Below are 21,673 nucleotides of genomic sequence, written 5' to 3' on the forward strand. Positions count from 1 at the left end.
GATGTGATCGTAGCTTCTCTAGTAGACGACACATGGAGGTCAGGCTCTCTCCTCCCCGCGACGCGCCACAGCTCTGCATCCAGCGGCTCCTCACCCAGCGGCTCCATTGGGTCCCACCGGGGCAGTGCCACACGCGCTGCCAAGCCTCATGTGCCGTTTGGTACATACGAGTCTTGTCTTTATAAAAGAGGCAGAGCTTGGAGGGTACACGGTCTGGAACCGGATCTTCTCCCTCAGGACTTGTTTCCTGGTGGTAACTCGGACTAGCGGTCGGGTATTCGTGGCCGGAGTGGATCCTCTGAGTGTTCACGCTGATCTTTTTCCTGGACTTTCTCCATGTTTCTTCCTTTGTTCTGTCGAGCAGGAACTGGCTTTTTCTGATGATGGCACTAAAGACGAGAAGCATTTAAAAAACCCAAAACCAACGAAAGCTCGTCAAGAAGGACCTTTAATGTAGCAGAAAATGAAGAACAAGACGCTTGAATTAGTTTTTGTTGAAAAGTTTCAGTGTACAGCAGAAAGAGTGACCTGCCGAGTCCTCCGAGTCGTCTGCGAGGAAGCTGGAGGAAAGAGTGACCTGCCGAGTCCCCCGAGTCGTCTGCGAGGAAGCTGGAGGAAAGAGTGACCTGCCGAGTCCCCCGAGTCGTCTGCGAGGAAGCTGGAGGAAAGAGTGACCTGCCGAGTCCCCCGAGTCGTCTGCGAGGAAGCTGGAGGAAAGAGTGACCTGCCGAGTCCTCCGAGTCGTCTGCGAGGAAGCTGGAGGAAAGAGTGACCTGCCGAGTCCCCCGAGTCGTCTGCGAGGAAGCTGGAGGAAAGAGTGACCTGCCGAGTCCCCCGAGTCGTCTGCGAGGAAGCTGGAGGAAAGAGTGACCTGCCGAGTCCTCCGAGTCGTCTGCGAGGAAGCTGGAGGAAAGAGTGACCTGCCGAGTCCCCAGAGTCGTCTGCGAGGAAGCTGGAGGAAAGAGTGACCTGCCGAGTCCCCCGAGTCGTCTGCGAGGAAGCTGGAGGAAACTCACGTGCGCACGTGTCACTCCAGAAATACGGCAGCAGCATCACAATTTAAATTATAAAAGGATGAAAATTTTCGCCATAAATAAAAACTTCATCTTAATGTTTAGTTTTTAGTCAGTAAATCTGTCTAACTTTTTATTTTTCCTTTTCTAATATAGTTTATCAGCCATATGTCTGTTTCAGATGTTAGCTTCAGTTTGTTAAATATCAGCGTTTCAGATCGTCTCTTTTTTAAAAGTCATGCTAATTTATAATCACAAAGTTTTAAAAAGTGATCAACTCTAAAGTGTCTTTTTTTTTTTTTTTTATTTGAGATGTTGATGATGGACATAGAACATAATGGGTCAAAGATGGCGGCTGGATGTGGGTGTGGTTAGGGCGTGGCGCTAGCAGGGCGCGGATGCCGCGGACTCCCGCCTGGGACCCCGCTGGAAGCCGTCAGCCAGCTCCAGCAGGACCTGGACGCTCTGAGCCAGACGGCTGAGACCCTCGTCCTCCGTGATGAGCTGAGGCGAGCACAGGGCGTCCTGGACACAAACAAACAAACAACACATTATTAACAGAGCAAAACGCACAGCGTACAGACCAGCGCTGGCCCGGGGGCCGCATTCGGCCCAAACTCCCTCCGTCTCGGTCGTCACAGCAGTGGACAAACTGTCTGCCAATCAGAAACGTCTCTGGGAATTTTATAACTGTGACGTTTATTTTAGATTCAGAAAGTTAAATTTTCTCTGTTTCGTGTCTGAGGTGATTATCTGTTGACCCCCAGGGGGCGCTGCCCTACGTACCTGTGTGTGTGTGTGTGTATTGTATAAAATTTACCAGTGATTTTTTTTGTAAACAAGCAAAGAATTTTCATCTCATCTGACCAAAGGACTCGCTTCCTGTCCGTCAGTCTTGAAGGTGTCTCCTCTGCAGACGTGTCAGTAACCTCTCAGTCCGTCCCTGTCCAGGACTCCGGTGATGTCTTCTCTCAGACTCCAGGTCCTGTCTCGGCGGTTGTTCTGGGGGCTTCAGACTCGTCTCTCACTGGTTTCCTTTCTCTTCGTTCCTCTCAGTCTCCTCCTGTGACTCTCTTTGGATTTCTTGATGAGTCTTCAGTTCTCGACTCATGGACATGCTGTTGTAACTCCGCCTCCCCGCTCGAACCCTGACTGACACTTGACCTCTGTTATCTGAGGTTCATCTTCCAGCGTTCGAGCCCATCAGATGTTTGTGCTACAATCCAACAAAAAGCTCAGGTCTTAAAGGGATTATTAATAATAATTTGGTTTCTGTGTGCAAAGTAAAATAATGTCAGCATCCAAATTAAAACGGGGGACGGTTAGAAATTAAAACGGAGGCGGTTAGAAATGCTGTGTTGAATATTCCTCATGCTGTTGGGAAAACGTTAAACATGAGGTGAATATATGTATTTTTAATCTGACTCGATCAGCTGCACACATCCTGACTGCTGTTTTATAAGATATAAACTTACCCTCAGGGTTCCCGTCGGTACGATCCAGCGCGGCTGAGCCCGAGAGTTCAGTCAAATTCCGGAGCAGAATAGCTGATTTCTCAGCCGGCAGCAGCCACGTGACCGTCTCCATATTCATACGTCTCCGTGCCGTCGTTCCCAGTCACAGGACGGCCGATAAAAGGTGTTTAATATTCACAGCGCTTCACTTTGTCCACATTTTATCTTACAGCCTTTTTCTAAAATGGATTCAATTCATTTTTCCTCAATTCTACACACAATACCCCATAATGACAGTGTGAAAAAGCTTGGGATTTTTGCAAATTTATTAAAAAACTAAGAAATCACGTGTCCATAAGTATTCACAGCCTTTGCCATGAAGCTCATAATTGAGCTCAGATGCCTCCTGTTCCCACTGATCATCTCTGAGATGTTTCCACAGCTTAACTGGAGTCCACGTGGTCCGTATATTGATAGCAAAGGAGTGGCTTCAGGACAAGTGTGTGAATGTCCTTGAGTGGCCCAGACCTGACTCTGATTGAAAACCTCTGGAGAGATCTGAAAATCATAACTTTTTCATGTTGTCATTATGGGGAATTGTGAGTAGAATTTTGAGGAAAAAGAAATGAATACATTTTGGAATAAGACTGTAATGTGAATAAAGTGAAGTGCTGTATGATATTTGGCTGCATCACATGAATGAGCCCACAAAAAAAAAATAAAAATCTGCTACGACAGTGGGTCACCATGACCTTTGTACCGTAAAAGCAATGCAGCCAACGCTAAAGAGAAAAATAATAAAAGCCCAATTTGGCAACACAATCTGTGGTGGGGGAGCGTTGAACTATCTCGAGCCGGCAGCTGACACTGCGTCATATTTGACAAATAAAGGAGTGAGAAGTCACAGGCCGAAAGTCCACGATTTAACACTCCCCACCCCACCGTTATTTTCAGCTGGTGTTTCCAAATTCTGTAAGGAAGAATTGGGGGAAAACCAAATAAAATCATCCAATAAAAATCCAGAAACTGGACAAACGATTTAAAAATTTTAAACTTTAAAGCACACAATTTAACAAAAAAGAAAGAAAGAAAAGAAAGTTTCAAACCATTTGGCGCAAATTTACAAAATTCACTTCACACATCAAACGTGTGTCACGAGTTCAACTCTAGGAATCAGGCTGGAAAATAGTCTCATCACATTTGTCACAATTCCGTCTGGCAAAATTTATCATAAAACTCAAGAACCATAAAACTCAATTTTTCTACATTAATGTGGAGAGGTCAAAGTTCTGTGTGCCAAAAAAATATATATATTGACATTTCATAAATGCCTTTACTGAATGTTGTAGTAAAGTAGGAGCTCTGAAATGCCCACATTGCCCACTAGATGGCGACAAAATTGCAACAAGGTCTCAACTGTTTGAGAATGTTTGGATAGAACATTACGTTAGAATTTTACTAACCCCTTGGGAAGACTCCCTCTGGGAAATTGAGGTTTCAGCAACATCGTATAGCAGCACACAGGGTAAGAAGCACACAGAATCAATGGTGAAAATACTCAGCTTTTGGGTTTTTTTTAGATCAAATTAAAAGTAAGACCCTTCAGCTGCTCCCTTATTTTCCCTTGAAGTTGCCACAGCAGAGCTGCTTGGCACAGGTTTTACACCGGATGCCCTTCCTGACACAACTCCATATTACATGGAGAGAAGTGGTAGGGGCAGGATTTGAACTGGGAACCTTCCGCACTGAAACCAAGTGCACTAACCACTTGGACCTTTATCCACAAAATGTGTGAGATACCTACTGATGTTTGTGGGGTTAATATTGTTTTTTCATTACTAAGTGTGCGAAGCATTCATTTGTGCAAATGTTATTGTGGATTCACTTCAAAACTTTATTCAGCGGTTTCAGTTTGTGTTATATATATATATATATATATATATATATTTAACATCCACACAGATGCTGAGAATGACAGCCTCAACACTGCATTTAATCTATTAGACTCTACTGGCTTTGCTCAAAAAGTAAATGAGTCCACCCACCACTTTAATCATATCTTAGATCTTGTTCTGACTTATGGTATGGAAATAGAAGACTTAACAGTATTCCCTGAAAACTCCCTTCTGTCTGATCATTTCTTAATAACATTTACATTTACTCTGATGGACTACCCTGCAGTGGGGAATAAGTTTCATTACACTAGAAGTCTTTCAGAAAGCGCTGTAACTAGGTTTAAGGATATGATTCCTTCTTTATGTTCTCTAATGTCATATACCAACACAGTGCAGAGTAGCTACCTAAACTCTGTAAGGGAGATAGAGTATCTCGTCAATAGTTTTACATCCTCTTTGAAGACAACTTTGGATGCTGTGGCTCCTCTGAAAAAGAGAGCTTTAAATCAGAAGTGCCTGACTCCATGGTATAACTCACAAACTCGTAGCTTAAAGCAGATAACCCGTAAGTTGGAGAGGAAATGGCGTCTCACTAATTTAGAAGATCTTCACTTAGCCTGGAAAAAGAGTCTGTTGCTCTATAAAAAAGCCCTCCGTAAAGCAAGGACATCTTTCTACTCATCACTAATTGAAGAAAATAAGAATAACCTCAGGTTTCTTTTCAGCACTGTAGCCAGGCTGACAAAGAGTCAGAGCTCTATTGAGCTGAGTATTCCATTAACTTTAACTAGTAATGACTTCATGACTTTCTTTGCTAACAAAATTTTGACTATTAGAGAAAAAATTACTCATAACCATCCCAAAGATGTATCGTTATCTTTGGCTGCTTTCAGTGATGCCGGTATTTGGTTAGACTCTTTCTCTCCGATTGTTCTGTCTGAGTTATTTTCATTAGTTACTTCATCCAAACCATCAACATGTTTATTAGACCCCATTCCTACTAGGCTGCTCAAGGAAGTCCTACCATTATTTAATGCTTCGATCTTAGTTAGTTGGTTATGTACCACAGGCTTTTAAGGTGGCAGTAATTAAACCATTACTTAAAAAGCCATCACTTGACCCAGCTATCTTAGCTAATTATAGGCCAATCTCCAACCTTCCTTTTCTCTCAAAAATTCTTGAAAGGGTAGTTGTAAAACAGCTAACTGATCATCTGCAGAGGAATGGTCTATTTGAAGAGTTTCAGTCAGGTTTTAGAATTCATCATAGTACAGAAACAGCATTAGTGAAGGTTACAAATGATCTTCTTATGGCCTCGGACAGTGGACTCATCTCTGTGCTTGTTCTGTTAGACCTCAGTGCTGCTTTTGATACTGTTGACCATAAAACTTTATTACAGAGATTAGAGCATGTCATAGGTATTAAAGGCACTGCGCTGCGGTGGTTTGAATCATATTTGTCTAATAGATTACAGTTTGTTCATGTAAATGGGGAATCTTCACAGACTAAAGTTAATTATGGAGTTCCACAAGGTTCTGTGCTGGGACCAATTTTATTCACTTTATACGTGCTTCCCTTAGGCAGTATTATTAGACGGTATTGCTTAAATTTTCATTGTTACGCAGATGATACCCAGCTTTATCTATCCATGAAGCCAGAGGATACACACCAATTAGCTAAACTGCAGGATTGTCTTACAGACATAAAGACATGGATGACCTCTAATTTCCTGCTTTTAAACTCAGATAAAACTGAAGTTATTGTACTTGGCCCCACAAATCTTAGAAGCATGGTGTCTAACCAGATCGTTACTCTGGATGGCATTTCCCTGATCTCTAGTAATACTGTGAGAAATCTTGGAGTCATTTTTGATCAGGATATGTCATTCAAAGCGCATATTAAACAAATATGTAGGACTGCTTTTTTGCATTTACGCAATATCTCTAAAATCAGAAAGGTCTTGTCTCAGAGTGATGCTGAAAAACTAATTCATGCATTTATTTCCTCTAGGCTGGACTATTGTAATTCATTATTATCAGGTTGTCCTAAAAGTTCCCTAAAAAGCCTTCAGTTAATTCAAAATGCTGCAGCTAGAGTACTGACGGGGACTAGAAGGAGAGAGCATATCTCACCCATATTGGCCTCTCTTCATTGGCTTCCTGTTAATTCTAGAATAGAATTTAAAATTCTTCTTCTTACTTATAAGGTTTTGAATAATCAGGTCCCATCTTATCTTAGGGACCTCATAGTACCATATCACCCCAATAGAGCGCTTCGCTCTCAGACTGCAGGCTTACTTGTAGTTCCTAGGGTTTGTAAGAGTAGAATGGGAGGCAGAGCCTTCAGCTTTCAGGCTCCTCTCCTGTGGAACCAGCTCCCAATTCAGATCAGGGAGACAGACACCCTCTCTACTTTTAAGATTAGGCTTAAAACTTTCCTTTTTGCTAAAGCTTATAGTTAGGGCTGGATCAGGTGACCCTGAACCATCCCTTAGTTATGCTGCTATAGACGTAGACTGCTGGGGGGTTCCCATGATGCACTGTTTCTTTCTCTTTTTGCTCTGTATGCACCACTCTGCATTTAATCATTAGTGATCGATCTCTGCTCCCCTCCACAGCATGTCTTTTTCCTGGTTCTCTCCCTCAGCCCCAACCAGTCCCAGCAGAAGACTGTCCCTCCCTGAGCCTGGTTCTGCTGGAGGTTTCTTCCTGTTAAAAGGGAGTTTTTCCTTCCCACTGTAGCCAAGTGCTTGCTCATAGGGGGTCGTTTTGACCGTTGGGGTTTTCATAATTATTGTATGGCCTTGCCTTACAATATGGAGCGCCTTGGGGCAACTGTTTGTTGTGATTTGGCGCTATATAAAAAAAAGTTGATTGATTGATATATATATATATATATATATATATATATATATATATATATATATATATATATATATATATATATATATATAGATAGATAGATAGATAGATAGATAGATAGATAGATAGATAGATAGATAGATAGATAGATAGATAGATAGATAGATAGATAGATAGATAGATAGATAAATAAGCTTTTGAAGTTCCTAAAAGGTTTCTCATGTTTTCTTTAAATCCTTTCAACTAAAAGCTCTACTGAACAGAAAATAATCATGTCCAAATACTTGTGGCCCAGACTGGAGCTGAGGCGTGAGTCGCCCTCTGCTGGATGCTGTGTAAAGTGCAGGCTGGATTGAGAAAGCTGTTAAAAAGCAAAAAGTGAATTTGAGGGTTTTCAGGGAATCTGCAGGTTAAAATCCAAAAGGGACGGAATCAGATTTTAACGTCCGAATCGTGCACGTGGCTGTTTGTTTTTTTGCCTGCAGATATCCTGATTGGCTGATGGGGTGAGAGAGCACAACAGGCAAGCAGACAAACATCTTCAAATTCATTTTTTTAATCATTTCTTTACAAGGGCAGAAAAAAAATTGTATAAACTCAAGTTATTTCTCAGTACAAGAGTAATAATATATAAATATAAAGTGTTCAGCTAACATCGCCTTATAAACTATACATTTAATCATCAGTATAAAAAAAGTCATTTAACAGCAGGCTAATTAAAAAAACTAATTAGAACATTTTCTGTCTACACAAAACAAAAAGCTTCGAGCCTGAGGGTCCATTTAAAAAGAAACAAGGTATTTGGGTCATCAGTGGTTCTGTTTGGTCGAGTTTTAGGTGTTTTTTTAAGCTTATGTCAAAATGTGGCAACTAACTGATCAAAAAAATAAATAAAAATTGGTGATCGGTTTGTTTAAACGCAGCCATTAATTTATGTTAAAGCCTCCGTTCTGTTACTAGGCAACAAAACAGCCTAAATAAATAAAAATAATTTAATACCTGTTTACATTTTATACAAGCAGGAAGCAGGATGTGCTGGTCAAATCGACCAATCAGGAGGCAGGAGACTGCGGGAGGGGCGTGGTACCTGCAGGCTAAAGGGCGCAGCAACTCTGCCCCCTGCTGTTCACAACTACAACAGCAAAGACAGCGAGAGGCGCCAAACTGTGTGTCACGTGACCAAAAACATTCACAGTTCAGGAAATAGTCTGCTGCGGCGCCCCCGCCTGGACAACAGCTACAAGTTTAATTTGAACAAAAATCAAACGTAACATTTTAAACAGTCTGTGATGTCACAGCTCCCACGCTGAGTAAACGTACCGCCAACAAACAGTTTGATCAGCCACGCCCGGAGGAGACGTTCTGAGCCTTTAACCTTTGACCTCTGAATGTTTGACTCCAATTACAAACTGTTAAAGGGCGACTTCACACCGCCATGATTGTTCAGTCCACAGGGTGAAAAACGTACGCGGTCAAGCTAGGCTGAGAACTTTTCCTCCAGCGCCAGCGGCGAGGACAGACAGAGCGTGAAGGCTAAACTCAGCAGTAAGGCGTCGGCGCGGCGTCCTCTAGCCGAGGACACAGCGGTAGAGTGCATAGAGCAGCGCCATGGCGACGCAGTAGAACAGCAGGAAGTCTGTGGACAGCAGTGACGTGGACGGAGTGTGGCGAGGGGGCGGATCCTCCACTGCCAGCAGAGCCGTCACGCAGCGCAGCAGAGCGGGCAGCTTGCACAGAAAGACGTCAGAACAGACGCACACGTCCGTCTGCACAGGAGAGGAAGTGGTCAGAACCGGGAGAGCAGGGGGCGGGGCCAGACCAGCCCGAAGCAATACCAGACAAGTCGAGCAACAAGAAAAACAAATAACCCGAGTGGGCATGTTTACCTCGGCCACACCCAGCCGGCGGCAGGCAGCGACAAAGTTCTCCACGTTCAGGCGACACTTTGCTGAGCTCAGCTTTGGCTGAAAGAGAACCAAAAATAATAAGAATTTAAAAAATAATAAGTCTTATTAATGAACAGATTTCTGACTCCACCTCTGTGATGTCATAAAAAGATCAAACAGCCCTTTGGAACACTAAAGGAGTCTTTCTGAGCAGAAAACCCTTTGAAATCTGACAGGACACACGCAACAAAAACAAGCTCCTCCCACCTCAGCTTTTTCTAATTAAGATCAGATTTGGTTTTGGCAATAAAACTGGCAGACAAAAGACATGAAAATGTACGCGGCTCATCAACATGGGACACCTGAAACCAGAACGGGAACTGCTGAATTAATCAGAAAACATTTACTTTTCTGAAGATTTAATTTATATTTGTGAGAAGGAAATGAAACGATCTAAAACAGAGATGCTCAGGGTCAGTCACATATAATGTGTAAATCATCCACATACAACCACAGTCTGTCATCAACATGATGAAGCTTAAAGGATGAAGATGATGTGTTCATGCAACAGACAATTTGTTCAATCAATCAGTCAACTTTATTAATCCCACAGGGGCAATTAAGTTCAAGCAGCCCATAAAAACCACAGTAACCACAGTTATCTATCGTCCTCCTGGTCGTTACTGTGAGTTTCTCTGTGAATTTTCAGACCTTTTGTCTGACTTAGTGCTTAGCTCAGATAAGATAATTATAGTGGGCAATTTTAACATCCACAGATGCTGAGAATGACAGCCTCAACACTGCATTTAATCTATTATTAGACTCAGTTGGCTTCCCCCAACTGTAAATGAGTCCACCCACCACTTTAACCATACCTTAGATCTTGTTCTGACTTATGGTATGGAAATTGAAGACTTAACAGTATTCCCTGAAAACCCCCTGTTGTCTGATCATTTCTTAATAACATTTACATTTACTCTGATGGACTACCCAGCAGTGGGGAATAAGTTTCATTACAGTAGAAGTCTTTCAGAAAGCGCTGTAACTAGGTTTAAGGATATGATTCCTTCTTTATGTTCTCTAATGCCATATACCAACACAGTGCAGAGTAGCTACCTAAACTCTGAGAGTGAGATAGATTATCTCGTCAATAGCTTTACATCCTCATTGAGCACAACTTTGGATGCTGTAGCTCCTCTGAAAAAGAGAGCCTTAAATCAGAAGTGCCTGACTCCATGGTATAACTCACAAACTCGCAGCTTAAAGCAGATAACCCGTAAGCTGGAGAGGAAATGGCATCTCACTAATTTAGAAGATCTTCACTTAGCCTGCAAAAAGAGTATGTTACTCTATAAAAAAGCCCTCTGTAAAGCTAGGACATCTTACTACTCATCACTAATTGAAGAAAATAAGAACAACCCCAGGTTTCTTTTCAGCACTGTAGCCAGGCTGACAGAGTCAGAGCTCTATTGAGCCGAGTATTCCTTTAACTTCAACTAGTAATGACTTCATGACTTTCTTTGCTAATGAAATTTTAACTATTAGAGAAAAAATACTCATAACCATCCCAAAGACATATCGTTATCTTTGGCTACTTTCAGTGATGCCGGTATTTGGTTAGACTCTTTCTCTCCGATTGTTCTGTCTGAGTTATTTTCATTAGTTACTTCATCCAAACCATCAACATGTTTATTAGACCCCATTCCTACCAGGCTGCTCAAGGAAGCACTACCATTATTTAATGCTTCGATCTTAAATATGATCAATCTATCTTTGTTAGTTGGCTATGTACCACAGGCTTTTAAGGTGGCAGTAATTAAACCATTACTTAAAAAGCCATCACTTGACCCAGCTATCTTAGCTAATTATAGGCCAATCTCCAACCTTCCTTTTCTCTCAAAAATTCTTGAAAGGGTAGTTGTAAAACAGCTAACTGATCATCTGCAGAGGAATGGTCTATTTGAAGAGTTTCAGTCAGGTTTTAGAATTCATCATAGTACAGAAACAGCATTAGTGAAGGTTACAAATGATCTTCTTATGGCCTCAGACAGTGGACTCATCTCTGTGCTTGTTCTGTTAGACCTCAGTGCTGCTTTTGATACTGTTGACCATAAAATTTTATTAGAGATTAGAGCATGTCATAGGTATTAAAGGCACTGCGCTGCGGTGGTTTGAATCATATTTATCTAATAGATTACAATTTGTTCATGTAAATGGGGAATCTTCTTCACAGACTAAGGTTAATTATGAGGTTCCACAAGGTTCTGTGCTAGGACCAATTTTATTCACTTTATACATGCTTCCCTTAGGCAGTATTATTAGACGGCATTGCTTAAATTTTCATTGTTACGCAGATGATACCCAGCTTTATCTATCCATGAAGCCAGAGGGGACACACCAATTAGCTAAACTGCAGGATTGTCTTACAGACATAAAGACATGGATGACCTCTAATTTCCTGCTTTTAAATATGCCTTATGCCTTACAATATAAAGCGCCTTGGGGCAACTGTTTGTTGTGATTTGGTGCTATATTGATTGTAGCTCCAGATAGTGCTATGTCTGTCATTAAGAATCACCTTGGTAATCTGAGCAGCTCTGTTAAAGGCAGCCTGTGTAACCTGGGTGTCATTCTGGATGGAGGGATGTCTTTGGAACATCACACCAGGCAGCTCGTTAAGAACTGTTTTTTCCAAATTCGAAACATTTCCAAATTACGCAAAATGGTGGCCTTTAATGAGCTAGAGATGATTGTGCATGCATTTGTTTCTTCGTGACTTGTAACTTATTGTAACAGTCTCTTCACATGCCTCAGTAAGAAGGCCCCCTGCAGGTAGTGCAGAAGTCTGCTGCACAACTTCTTACCTGCACCCACAGGAGGACACATATTACTCCTGTCCTCAAGTCTTTACATTGGCTCCCTGTTTTTTACAGGATAAATTACAAAATCCTCGTGCTGACCTTTAGAGCTCTACATGGGCAGGCACCGGAATACATTAAGGACCTGATCCAGCCTTATGTTTCCAGCAGGAGTTTGAGGTCTTCCAATCAGAACCTGCTGATGGTTCCCCGAACTCGTTTTAAAACTCGAGGGGACAGATCTTTTAAAGCTGTGGCACCTCGTCTCTGGAATGAGCTTCCCTGTTCTCTTCACTCACTGGATTCTGTGGATGTTTTTAGACAGCAACTAAAGACATTTTTTTAAACTGGCATTTTAGTGTCAATTTATTTTATTGTTCTATATTTGTATGTGTTGTTTTTATTGTTCTATTTATATTGCGTGAAGCACTTTGTGACCTTGGTCTGTGAAAAGTGCTATATAAATAAAGATGACTTACTTACTTATATAAATAAAAGTGATTTGATTTGATCATGTAAGAATGATAAAACTAATAAGACTTTAAGGAGGAGTTCAAATGACTATCCAGCTTAAATAAAGTCAACGGGCAAAGCAGACCGAGCTGGAGAAAGAGGACAACCCTGACGCGTTCCACGTATGTGTGCAACAATTTAACTCAACTAACAAAGTTATCACCAAAACCAAATTACTTTAAAACTGCCAACAAATACCTATCAAAGGCCTCCTCAGCGTCCAATGAAATAACACTTTCTGGGAAGTTTGAAGGAGTTGAATAAATTCCAATCAGTAGATTGAGTTGTTTTAAAAAAATACATTCCAACTCTTCATGAAGCCATTTTGTTCTTCGGAAATGACACTGGACCAGTCCTCTCCAACTGAAGACCAACAGTTTCAGCGAGTACTTTGACATCAGCGTTCAACAGAGATTAAGAACTGCAGGAAGTGGGATCTTTATCAGTCTTTAAAAAGAGACAGACTGAGTCCTCTGTCCACGGATTCATTAACGATGCTAATTCATCTTCACATGTCCTTAAATCGGACCCGGGGCTTCATCAGGCAGCAGAGCTGTAACGGAGCATTTTAACTCTTCGAGAAACAGTGGGGCATCGAACTCGCCGGCCCCGACACGGTCAGCGGTAGGAGAACTGCTTCATTGTCTTTGAATCCGTAGGGAATTCAGTTTTATACAAGAGGGAATAAAATGATTTGAACACGTGGTTAATAACCACAATGTGGAAATCCTTATTAATTTGAGGTATTATTATACATGATGAGTGAGTAATCGATTACATTTGTAACAATAAACGCTCAGCGTTTTTAGTGGTGATCAGCTGAAACGGTGCTCCTTAAATAAATCGGGGAGCAAATTACTGATCAAAGATACCAAGAGTTCAGTTCAGTAAGTTTTTTTTGTTTGTTTGCTCTTTGTTAAAATCGATATCTGAAGAATATTAAATAATATGACCTCTGAGAAAAGTCTCCACTGACTCCCACAGTGACAAATGTTATTGGTGTTACCCCCAGCTCCCTCTGGTGGCCATTTGTGGTCGGTGAAAACATTGCATGTAATTTGGTCACATTTCAAAGGGGTCGGACTCGTCAATAAAATTAATTTAATGTACAGTGGTTCATTTCAGATCATCTTAGTGTATAACTGTCACCGTTCCAGGCAGTGAGAGCCGGCGGCTGGCTGTTAGACAAAACCAAACCAGCTGATTTCAACAGAACATAGAGCCTGAGCGCGGGTTCACCGAGCGAACAGCCACGGAAGTACGAATTCTCATCTTCAGAGTCGCCACTTCAATGAAAGGGACGCGTACCCGACCTCACCAATAGAGTCAGTTTGGTAAAAGAAAGAAACTCATCATCTGAATTGGAAACAAGTTCACAAAACGTTTAATCTGCCAATAAGGAATTAAACCTCCAAAGGGGAAGAGTAGATTTATGCATTGATATCTCAATGTCGAGGAGTAAAGGTGCTTTAATACAGTCATGATTCGAGATGGCGTGGAACAGAAGGGGGCGAGACTCAGACAAAAACGTTAGAGTTAGTAAGAAGGCTTAATCTTACTGATCTTACTAGAAGGTTCGGCACGCAGCGTAACAGCTCGATCTATTATTCCGGCGCAAGGTTCGGCACGCAGCGTAACAGCTTGAAAAAGTAATCTATGCCAGAAGATGATCGATACACATGAGGGGGGGAAAAACAAGTTAAAGGAAAACACTTTTTGGAAGAGGGATTGCAATGTCTCCAGGGATCAACCAAACCATTCAAGGTCATAAAATCTAAGAAAGCTTTGGACATAGCAGATTGAGATATGATTCATGGACTTGACTGATGTAGCAGTGGGTCAAACACACAATTCAAATCACCTCAAAAACAAACAAACCAAAAAAAACAAATGGGTATTTAAATGAGGTGTGTTAGCGAGTAAGCTAGTAGAGCAATTCATATCAAAATTAAGTGCATACATTGTCACTTACAGATGTGGGCATTAATGTGCCCACATCTATAAAGATCTCTGCCATTTTTATCTGCAATAACATCAGTAGCAAGAAACTTTTTTTTAAGCCTTAGAATTGAAATTGGAGTGCTAGACCTGAGACCAACCTAAGATGAGTCTCCTGTATTAAAAAAAAAAAAAAAAAACAGTCAGAATTAAGACGTTTCAGGTGTGTCAGCCTGATTGAGTCAGCAGTGCAACCACCGTAGCACCCACCCACCACGTAGGTACCGCCTGGCTTTGTTAAAAGCTGCCCGGGCCACTTTAACAGTATGGACGGGAAACTACTGGAGATCCTCGTATCTCCAGTGGACAGCCGTTGACTCACTTTCAAACCACAAAGTGTCTGCACAGTGGAGCCGGCGAGTGCAGGATGAGCTGAGGCTGTGGTCACTACCTGCCTCCGTTGTAGCATCGTGGCACCAGTTTCTGTGTTCTTACCAGCCAAAATATGTTTTAAATAGGAACAAATACCCCAAGAAAAACCAAAAGGGGCAATTTTCAAAGGTAGAGTTCCAAATAAATGCAGAAAAATAACAGTTTAAAGTAAGGATGGGGCTACTCCGATCCATTATCAGTATCAGCTTCCGATACAACCCGTGGAGTTTTCTGATCCAGGAAAACTCTCTTCCAGAGTTAGCAGGCAGCTAACAGGTGAGCACTGAGGAGTTCTGTCACTGACATGTCAGCTGAACACCGCAAAGCCAAGACAGCAACACGAAACGCTTGCAAAGCCTTTGAACTGAGAGGCGCACGCTTTGCCGCAACCTGAATCAAACTTTTGAAAAAGTGCCACATAAACAACGCAAGGATTTTCTAACCGGAGCAGAAAAACAAAAAACAGCCAGGTTACGATTATTTGCTCCAAATATGAGTAAACTAAGTACTTATTTATTTTTTGTTGTGTTTTAGAAATGAGGAAAAGCGCTCTGTGACAGTCCTGAAAACACTTCATGGAGTTGGAGCGGGTGCGCCATCCAGTGTTCAAGGGATGAAACTTCAGCCACTGACCCAAGAATAAATAATAACAGCTTAAATCCAGGCTTCCATCTCAGATGGACCTTCTGGCAACTTGCAGCTGAACTTTCAGGTCTGCTTTTTAAGAAAATCCTCCTCTACACCACTTCATCAGGAAGCTACAAAATATCCTCATATGAAATCAATAATCATGATAATAATAATAATACTAAAACAAACAGCTCTGGTCAGTAGCAGCAGATATCCAAATTCAGGTATGGGGATCGGAAGTAAAAAAAAAAAAAAAAAAAAGTGAATCTTGTATCCGTAGTTTACACCCAATTCTGTGGGAGCCTCTAAACTCACAAGCGACTCCACTGGCTGCTCAACAGCGCCCCCCAGAGTTTGAAAATAAAAACAATCACCCACCTGAAGCATTTGAAAATACAGGTCATGAGGGTGTGATGTCATAAAGAGCTCACCACTGCAGGGGAGGGAACGTGGATGATTGACACGGCGCGAGGGCGGATGTGGTTGACCAGCTGGCAGAGGACGATCCCGTTGGACAAGGCCTCGCCTAGATCCTCTGGCAGGCTGATCTTCAAACGAGACTCCAGAGTCTGACGAGAAGAGAGGTAAAAGCTGCTCAGGTGTCCCAGCCAATCAGCAGCTGGTTAGGGGGTTATTTACACTGTGGTGCCAAAGATAAACCAATCAGATTAGAAACTCGGAGAAAAAAACTGAGGCAGCAGGAGGAAGAAGACGGACAGAGAAACAACCAAGACGCTCTGTAGGGGTGACATGAAAAAAACAAAAAACAAAACTGAGGTAGCAGGAGGAAGAAGACGGAGAGAGAAATAACAGACGCTCTGGAGGGGTGACATGAAAAAAAAACAAAAAAACTGAGGTAGCAGGAGGAAGAAGACGGAGAGAGAAACAACCAAGATGCTCTGGAGGGGTGACATGAAAAAAAAAAAAAAAAACTGAGGTAGCAGGAGGAAGAAGACAGAGAGAGAAACAACCAAGACGCTCTGGAGGGGTGACATAAAAAAAAAGTCCTCTAGCTCATTAAAAATAACTCAGATGCGACCATGTGAGAATCTCAGGACGAAAACTGAAGATGTTTGTGTTTATTTTTCTACCAATAAATGCAGTAAATCAAAAATAAACACTCCTGGTTTCTGAAGAAGCGTTACCTTGCGTAGTTGTGCAACATCCGGTCGCTCCTCTTTTGGAGAGCGCAGCGTCATACGAGACTCACTTCGTCCAGATTCTCCAAGACTAAACATGGACGCTGTGATGATGAAACACAAAAATTAACGGACCGCGACAAAAACACCCATCGACAGAACAACAACACACAGCACAGTTCGTTGTGTGTGTTTTTTTTTTGTTTTTTTTTGTACCTGTGGGTTTGACGTTGCTGCGGGACGATGTGCGGAACAGGAAACTGTTGGGTTTGTGGGCGGGGCCGGGGGGAGGGGATGTTTTGGGTGAGGATGTGGCATCTAAAGGAGACGTATGAATATTACAGATGAGTCAGCCAATCACAGCCTGGAGCTGTGTTCACATGACAGCATGAAGCCTGTTTGTGTGAGGGTTTTTTTTTTTTTTTTTTTGCGCGCTGTGCGATGGCGCTATTTGTACCTGTCCTGCTGGTGGAGCGGTGCAGTGTCGACGGGGACACAGCGGTCAGCGGCTCAGCGCTCTGGTTCAGGAGACAGAAAAAAAGGTTCAGATTTTAAGCAGCTTTATGCTCACAGTCAGGAAGCGTTTGACTCACTGCACATCGCTGCCGGAGACCACCGCTGCCGTCTGCCGCTTCACCACTAGGGGGAGACAGAAAGTCACATCTGCACAGTTAGTGATTGTTGACTCGTCCCGTGTCTGTTGTCTCGCTGTTTAACAAACTTACCCCGACAGCACGGCGCTGGTCACATGACTTCCTGCTTTGGTCGATGACTTCACCAAAACTGTGTGTGGGGGGGAGTGTTTTATTAGAAAAAAGCTGCTCAGCCTCTGTCTCCTGTAGCCCCGCCCCCTCCCGATCTATAACTGAAAACCTTAGTGCCTGAGCGTGACCTCTGACCTGGCCTTCTCCCTCTGCTGCTGCTGCTGCAGACGTTCTCTCTCCTGCCAGATGAGCAGCGTGCCGGGCCTTCTGCGCTCCTCCGGGGAGGGGCTGGACAGCGAGGCCGACAACGGGACGCTCAGGTCCATGTGGAGGCCGGACCTACAGGAGGTAAAGAGATGCTCAGAACCAAGCCTCTGCAAACCCGGAGGAGCAGGGGTCGTGACTCATACGAGCGGGTTCGAGGCTGAAAACTGACGCTGTTGACGTCAAAGAGTTTGACTCGCCTGCACGACACGACGCTCTGGGTTTGACACGAAGGCAGATCCTTCTGGAAAAAAAACAAAAAAAAAACACACCTGAGTAATGCGCTTCCTGCTGCTCTGCCAGAGGGGGCGGGGCTAATCACACCATAGTAACAGCTGCCGTCAATTAGAATAATCTGTCACTGATGATGACATGCCCCCCCCCCCCCCCACAGTCCACTTTTTATTTTATTTTTTGTAAACAGTGTTGTTGTGACTCGTACCACAGGGGGCGCTGTGCTGGATATGTGCTCATCCTCCTCCTCAATCACGCTGCTGTCGATGAAGTCCACCTGCTCCGCCTCTCCGTTCACTGCACAGGAAACACAGGTCCGTGGGGTTAAAAACTACAGGACACGGGGTGAGTGTGAGGGGAGCCACCAAGAGAACCTGTGGGCACTCTGAGGGAGTCAGCAGGTCCAGTGACTGCAGTTCACCTTCAGGACTTGCTTTATGACATCACAAAGACCTGCTGAGGCTAAGGGCTCCCGGTGGAGTGGGTGTGTTTTGGGCATGTCCCTCACCTCTGTTGGCGGTGCGAGGCGAGCCTCCCTCCTCCTCCTCGGGGTTCCTCTGGTCTCTGCTGAGCTCCGCTAACCGCAGCGAGCGCTCCGAGAAGTCGTCTGCTGACTGCACACCAAGAACAAACATCCATCATTTGGTTTCAATCTTTACCTTCCAACACCTTATGACATCACAAAGATGGGACGGGCACCGTGAGCGCCCTCTGGTGGCTGGCAGAGGTACACGCTCGCCATCATTTTAGTGTGTCGTCATCGTTAAGAAGCATGCCTTCGTAACCCTCACCAGCTGCTCCGTGACCTCCTTACAGTTTCACCGGATTTAACGCGACTTCTTGGTGCTTCGTGTTGGTTTAAAGGCGGAGCTTTGTGACGCGAGGTACTGAAGTGGAGTTCAGTTTGAATTCTAGAAAGATTTTGAAATTAGAATTGAAAGAAAGAAACAACAGGGTGCTTAGCGCTGCTGCATCACAGAAGGTTCTGGGTTTGAGTCCCATCTTGTCCTTTCTGTGTCACGTTCTGTGAACTGGTGCCCACGTCTGTCTGTATCTGGTGCCCTGTCCGGGGTGAACCGGATGATAAGCTCCACCCCCCCCATCCCATCCCACCCTGGTTCACTGGAATAAACCGGTTTAGAAAATTAATAAATGAATGTGCCACAAAATGCACAAAGTCATCATTGTGAAGGCAGTAATAACACTCCTGGTCAGCAGGGGGCAGTACAGTCAAATATCACCATGTTTCAAAACCAGTCAAACTTCACCCTGGTTTAAAAAGGTGGGACTGGATCCAGATCCATGGCACAGCTCACGAAACCAACACACCAAGTACTCTCCGGCATCGAGGACTAGGGGGCGCTGTTGTGCGCAGTGTTCCTGAAATTCAAAGTGTTTTATCACCACGATAAACTTCAGATCCCTGAAGGATCAAAAACACTAAGCTCTTAGTTCCATCTTTGGCTAAATGTGTCCCCGTGTCCACATGGTGTCTTTCTCAGAGTGGACTCTTTTTTTTTTTTTTTTTTGTCCAAGCCTTCTCTGGATTGGAGTGTTTTCTGCATCCTGTGTGTGTGTGTGTGTTACCTCGTTGCCGGACCATCTCTTGCTGCCGCTGTCCACACTGTTAAAACCCGAGTCCAGCCCCCCGAGCAGCTCCTGGTCTGACAGACTGCAGAGGGACACACACACACACACACACACACACACACACACACACACACAGAGTTCATCAGCCTGATGTTCGTCTTCTGTACACCAGTCTAATCTCTGTTCTTGGCCCCATCTACTTCCTGTACACATTTAACTTCATTGATATTTGACTTGAAGTCACAGACACGTGCACGCAGAAGAAAACCTAAACATTGAGAATGATGTCAGCTGAACAGTACTTCAGCTCGTCTATCGGGGGCGCTGCTCATACAGCTGTGTGGTGTTTTTTTTTTTTTTTGAAGTAAGGGTGCTGCAGAGCTCACCAGCTGTTGAAGCCGGTGGGCCTGAGGTGTCTCTCCAGCTCCTCCTGACTCCGCCTGCAGGCCTCCATGTTGAGGTACTTGAAGATATGGTACCTGCCCTTGGAGCAGATCTGTGCAGGAGGCATCTGCAGCGGGTTGTTGTCCAATGAGATGCTCTGCAGGTGGCGCAGGTGGCGGTAGCACAGAGGGAGGCGGGAAATGCGGTTGCACGCCACATCCAGCCGGACCAGGGGAAGCTCTGAGATTTCTAAAAGAGGCAGGAGATGCTTTAATCCATCACGAAGGGGCATGGCAGGACGCCGCAGGACCAGATGTGCTCTCTGGTCCAGTATCCTGCCAGCTCCAGAAAGCAGCAGCAGCACTTATAAAAACAATCGATGGCCAACATTAACGAGGTCATTAAGAGCACATGATGCAGACGGAGGCAGAGTTTAGTCACAAATCCACCACACTGAAACCGGTCAGACACATTTCAATAATTCTCATCAGACCACGCCACTGTCCAAATACATATGGACCTGAAATCAGCACAAAAACACAGGACAGCTGTGACTCCAGCACTCTGAGTCAGTGGAAATTTAACTTTAAGTGTTTAGTGTGGACAGAGCCCTTTAGAAAAAAATGACCTGAAGAGGAGATTTGACCCGTCGTCAGTTTAAGTGTTTAGTGTGGACGGAGCCCTTTAAAAAAAAATGACCCAAAGAGGAGATTCGACCCGTCGTCAGTTTAAGTGTTTAGTGTGGACGGAGCCCTTTACAAAAAAAAAAAAAAACACAAAATAACAAAAAATGGCCCGAAGAGGAGGTTTGACCCGTCGTCAGTTTAAGTGTCAAGTGTGGACGGAGCCCTTTACAAAAAAAGAGACCTGAAGAGAAGATCTGACCCGCCGTCAGTTTAAGTGCTTAGTGTGGACGGAGCCCTTTACAAAAAATGACCCGAAGAGGAGATTTGACCCGTCGTCAGTTTAAGTGTTTAGTGTGGCGGAGCCCTTTACAAAAAAACCAAATGACCCGAAGAGGAGATTTGACCCATTGTCAGTTTAAGTGTTTAGTGTGGACGGAGGCCTTTACAAAAAAAAAATGACCCGAAGAGGAGATTTGACCCGTCGTCAGTTTAAGTGTTTAGTGTGGACGGAGCCCTTTACAAAAAAACAAAAAATGACCCGAAGAGGAGATTTGACCCATTGTCAGTTTAAGTGGTTTAGTGTGGACGGAGCCCTTTACAAAAAACAAAAAATGACCCGAAGAGGAGATTTGACCCGTCGTCAGTTTAAGTGTTTAGTGTGGACGGAGCCCTTTACAAAAAAAAAAAAAACACAAAATAACAAAAAATGGCCCCGAAGAGGAGGTTTGACCCGTCGTCAGTTTAGTGTCAAGTGTGGACGGAAGCCCTTTACAAAAAAAAGAGACCTGAAGAGGAAGATCTGACCCGCCGTCAGTTTAAGTGCTTAGTGTGGACGGAGCCCTTTACAAAAAAAACAAAAATGACCCGAAGAGGAGATTTGACCCGTCGTCAGTTTAAGTGTTTAGTGTGGACGGAGCCTTTACAAAAAAAATGACCCGAAGAGGAGATTTGACCCGTCGTCAGTTTAAGTGTCAAGTGTGGATGGAGCCCTTTATAAAAAAAAATGACCCGAAGAGGAGATTTGACCCGTCGTCAGTTTAAGTGTCAAGTGTGGACGGAGCCCTTTATAAAAAAAATGACCCGAAGAGGAGATTTGACCCGTCGTCAGTTTAAGTGTTTAGTGTGGACGGAGCCCTTTATAAAAAAAAAAATGACCCGAAGAGGAGATTTGACCCGTCGTCAGTTTAAGTGTTTAGTGTGGACGGAGGCCTTTACAAAAAAAAAAAAATGACCCGAAGAGGAGATTTGACCC

The 21,673-nt window shown here is 43.6% G+C and overlaps 1 protein-coding gene across 1 annotated transcript in view; it reads right to left on the reverse strand.

Moving 5' to 3' along the window:
- Positions 1 to 7,693: 7,693 nt before the first annotated feature.
- Positions 7,694 to 21,673, reverse strand: part of lrch4 (leucine-rich repeats and calponin homology (CH) domain containing 4) — a 37,575-nt gene continuing 23,595 nt past the window's right edge. Inside the window, 14 exon segments of the mRNA XM_034164452.1 lie at positions 7,694 to 8,989; positions 9,110 to 9,187; positions 15,912 to 16,049; positions 16,626 to 16,723; positions 16,836 to 16,937; positions 17,077 to 17,137; positions 17,213 to 17,258; positions 17,345 to 17,401; positions 17,519 to 17,662; positions 17,788 to 17,831; positions 18,030 to 18,118; positions 18,330 to 18,435; positions 19,409 to 19,493; positions 19,798 to 20,044. Coding sequence (XP_034020343.1) covers positions 8,792 to 8,989; positions 9,110 to 9,187; positions 15,912 to 16,049; positions 16,626 to 16,723; positions 16,836 to 16,937; positions 17,077 to 17,137; positions 17,213 to 17,258; positions 17,345 to 17,401; positions 17,519 to 17,662; positions 17,788 to 17,831; positions 18,030 to 18,118; positions 18,330 to 18,435; positions 19,409 to 19,493; positions 19,798 to 20,044 — 1,493 coding nt within the window. The 3' untranslated portion in view covers positions 7,694 to 8,791.

Source organism: Thalassophryne amazonica, chromosome 23 (genome assembly GCF_902500255.1).
Source record: "Thalassophryne amazonica chromosome 23, fThaAma1.1, whole genome shotgun sequence".
In the NCBI taxonomy this organism is placed as follows: Eukaryota; Metazoa; Chordata; class Actinopteri; order Batrachoidiformes; family Batrachoididae; genus Thalassophryne; species Thalassophryne amazonica.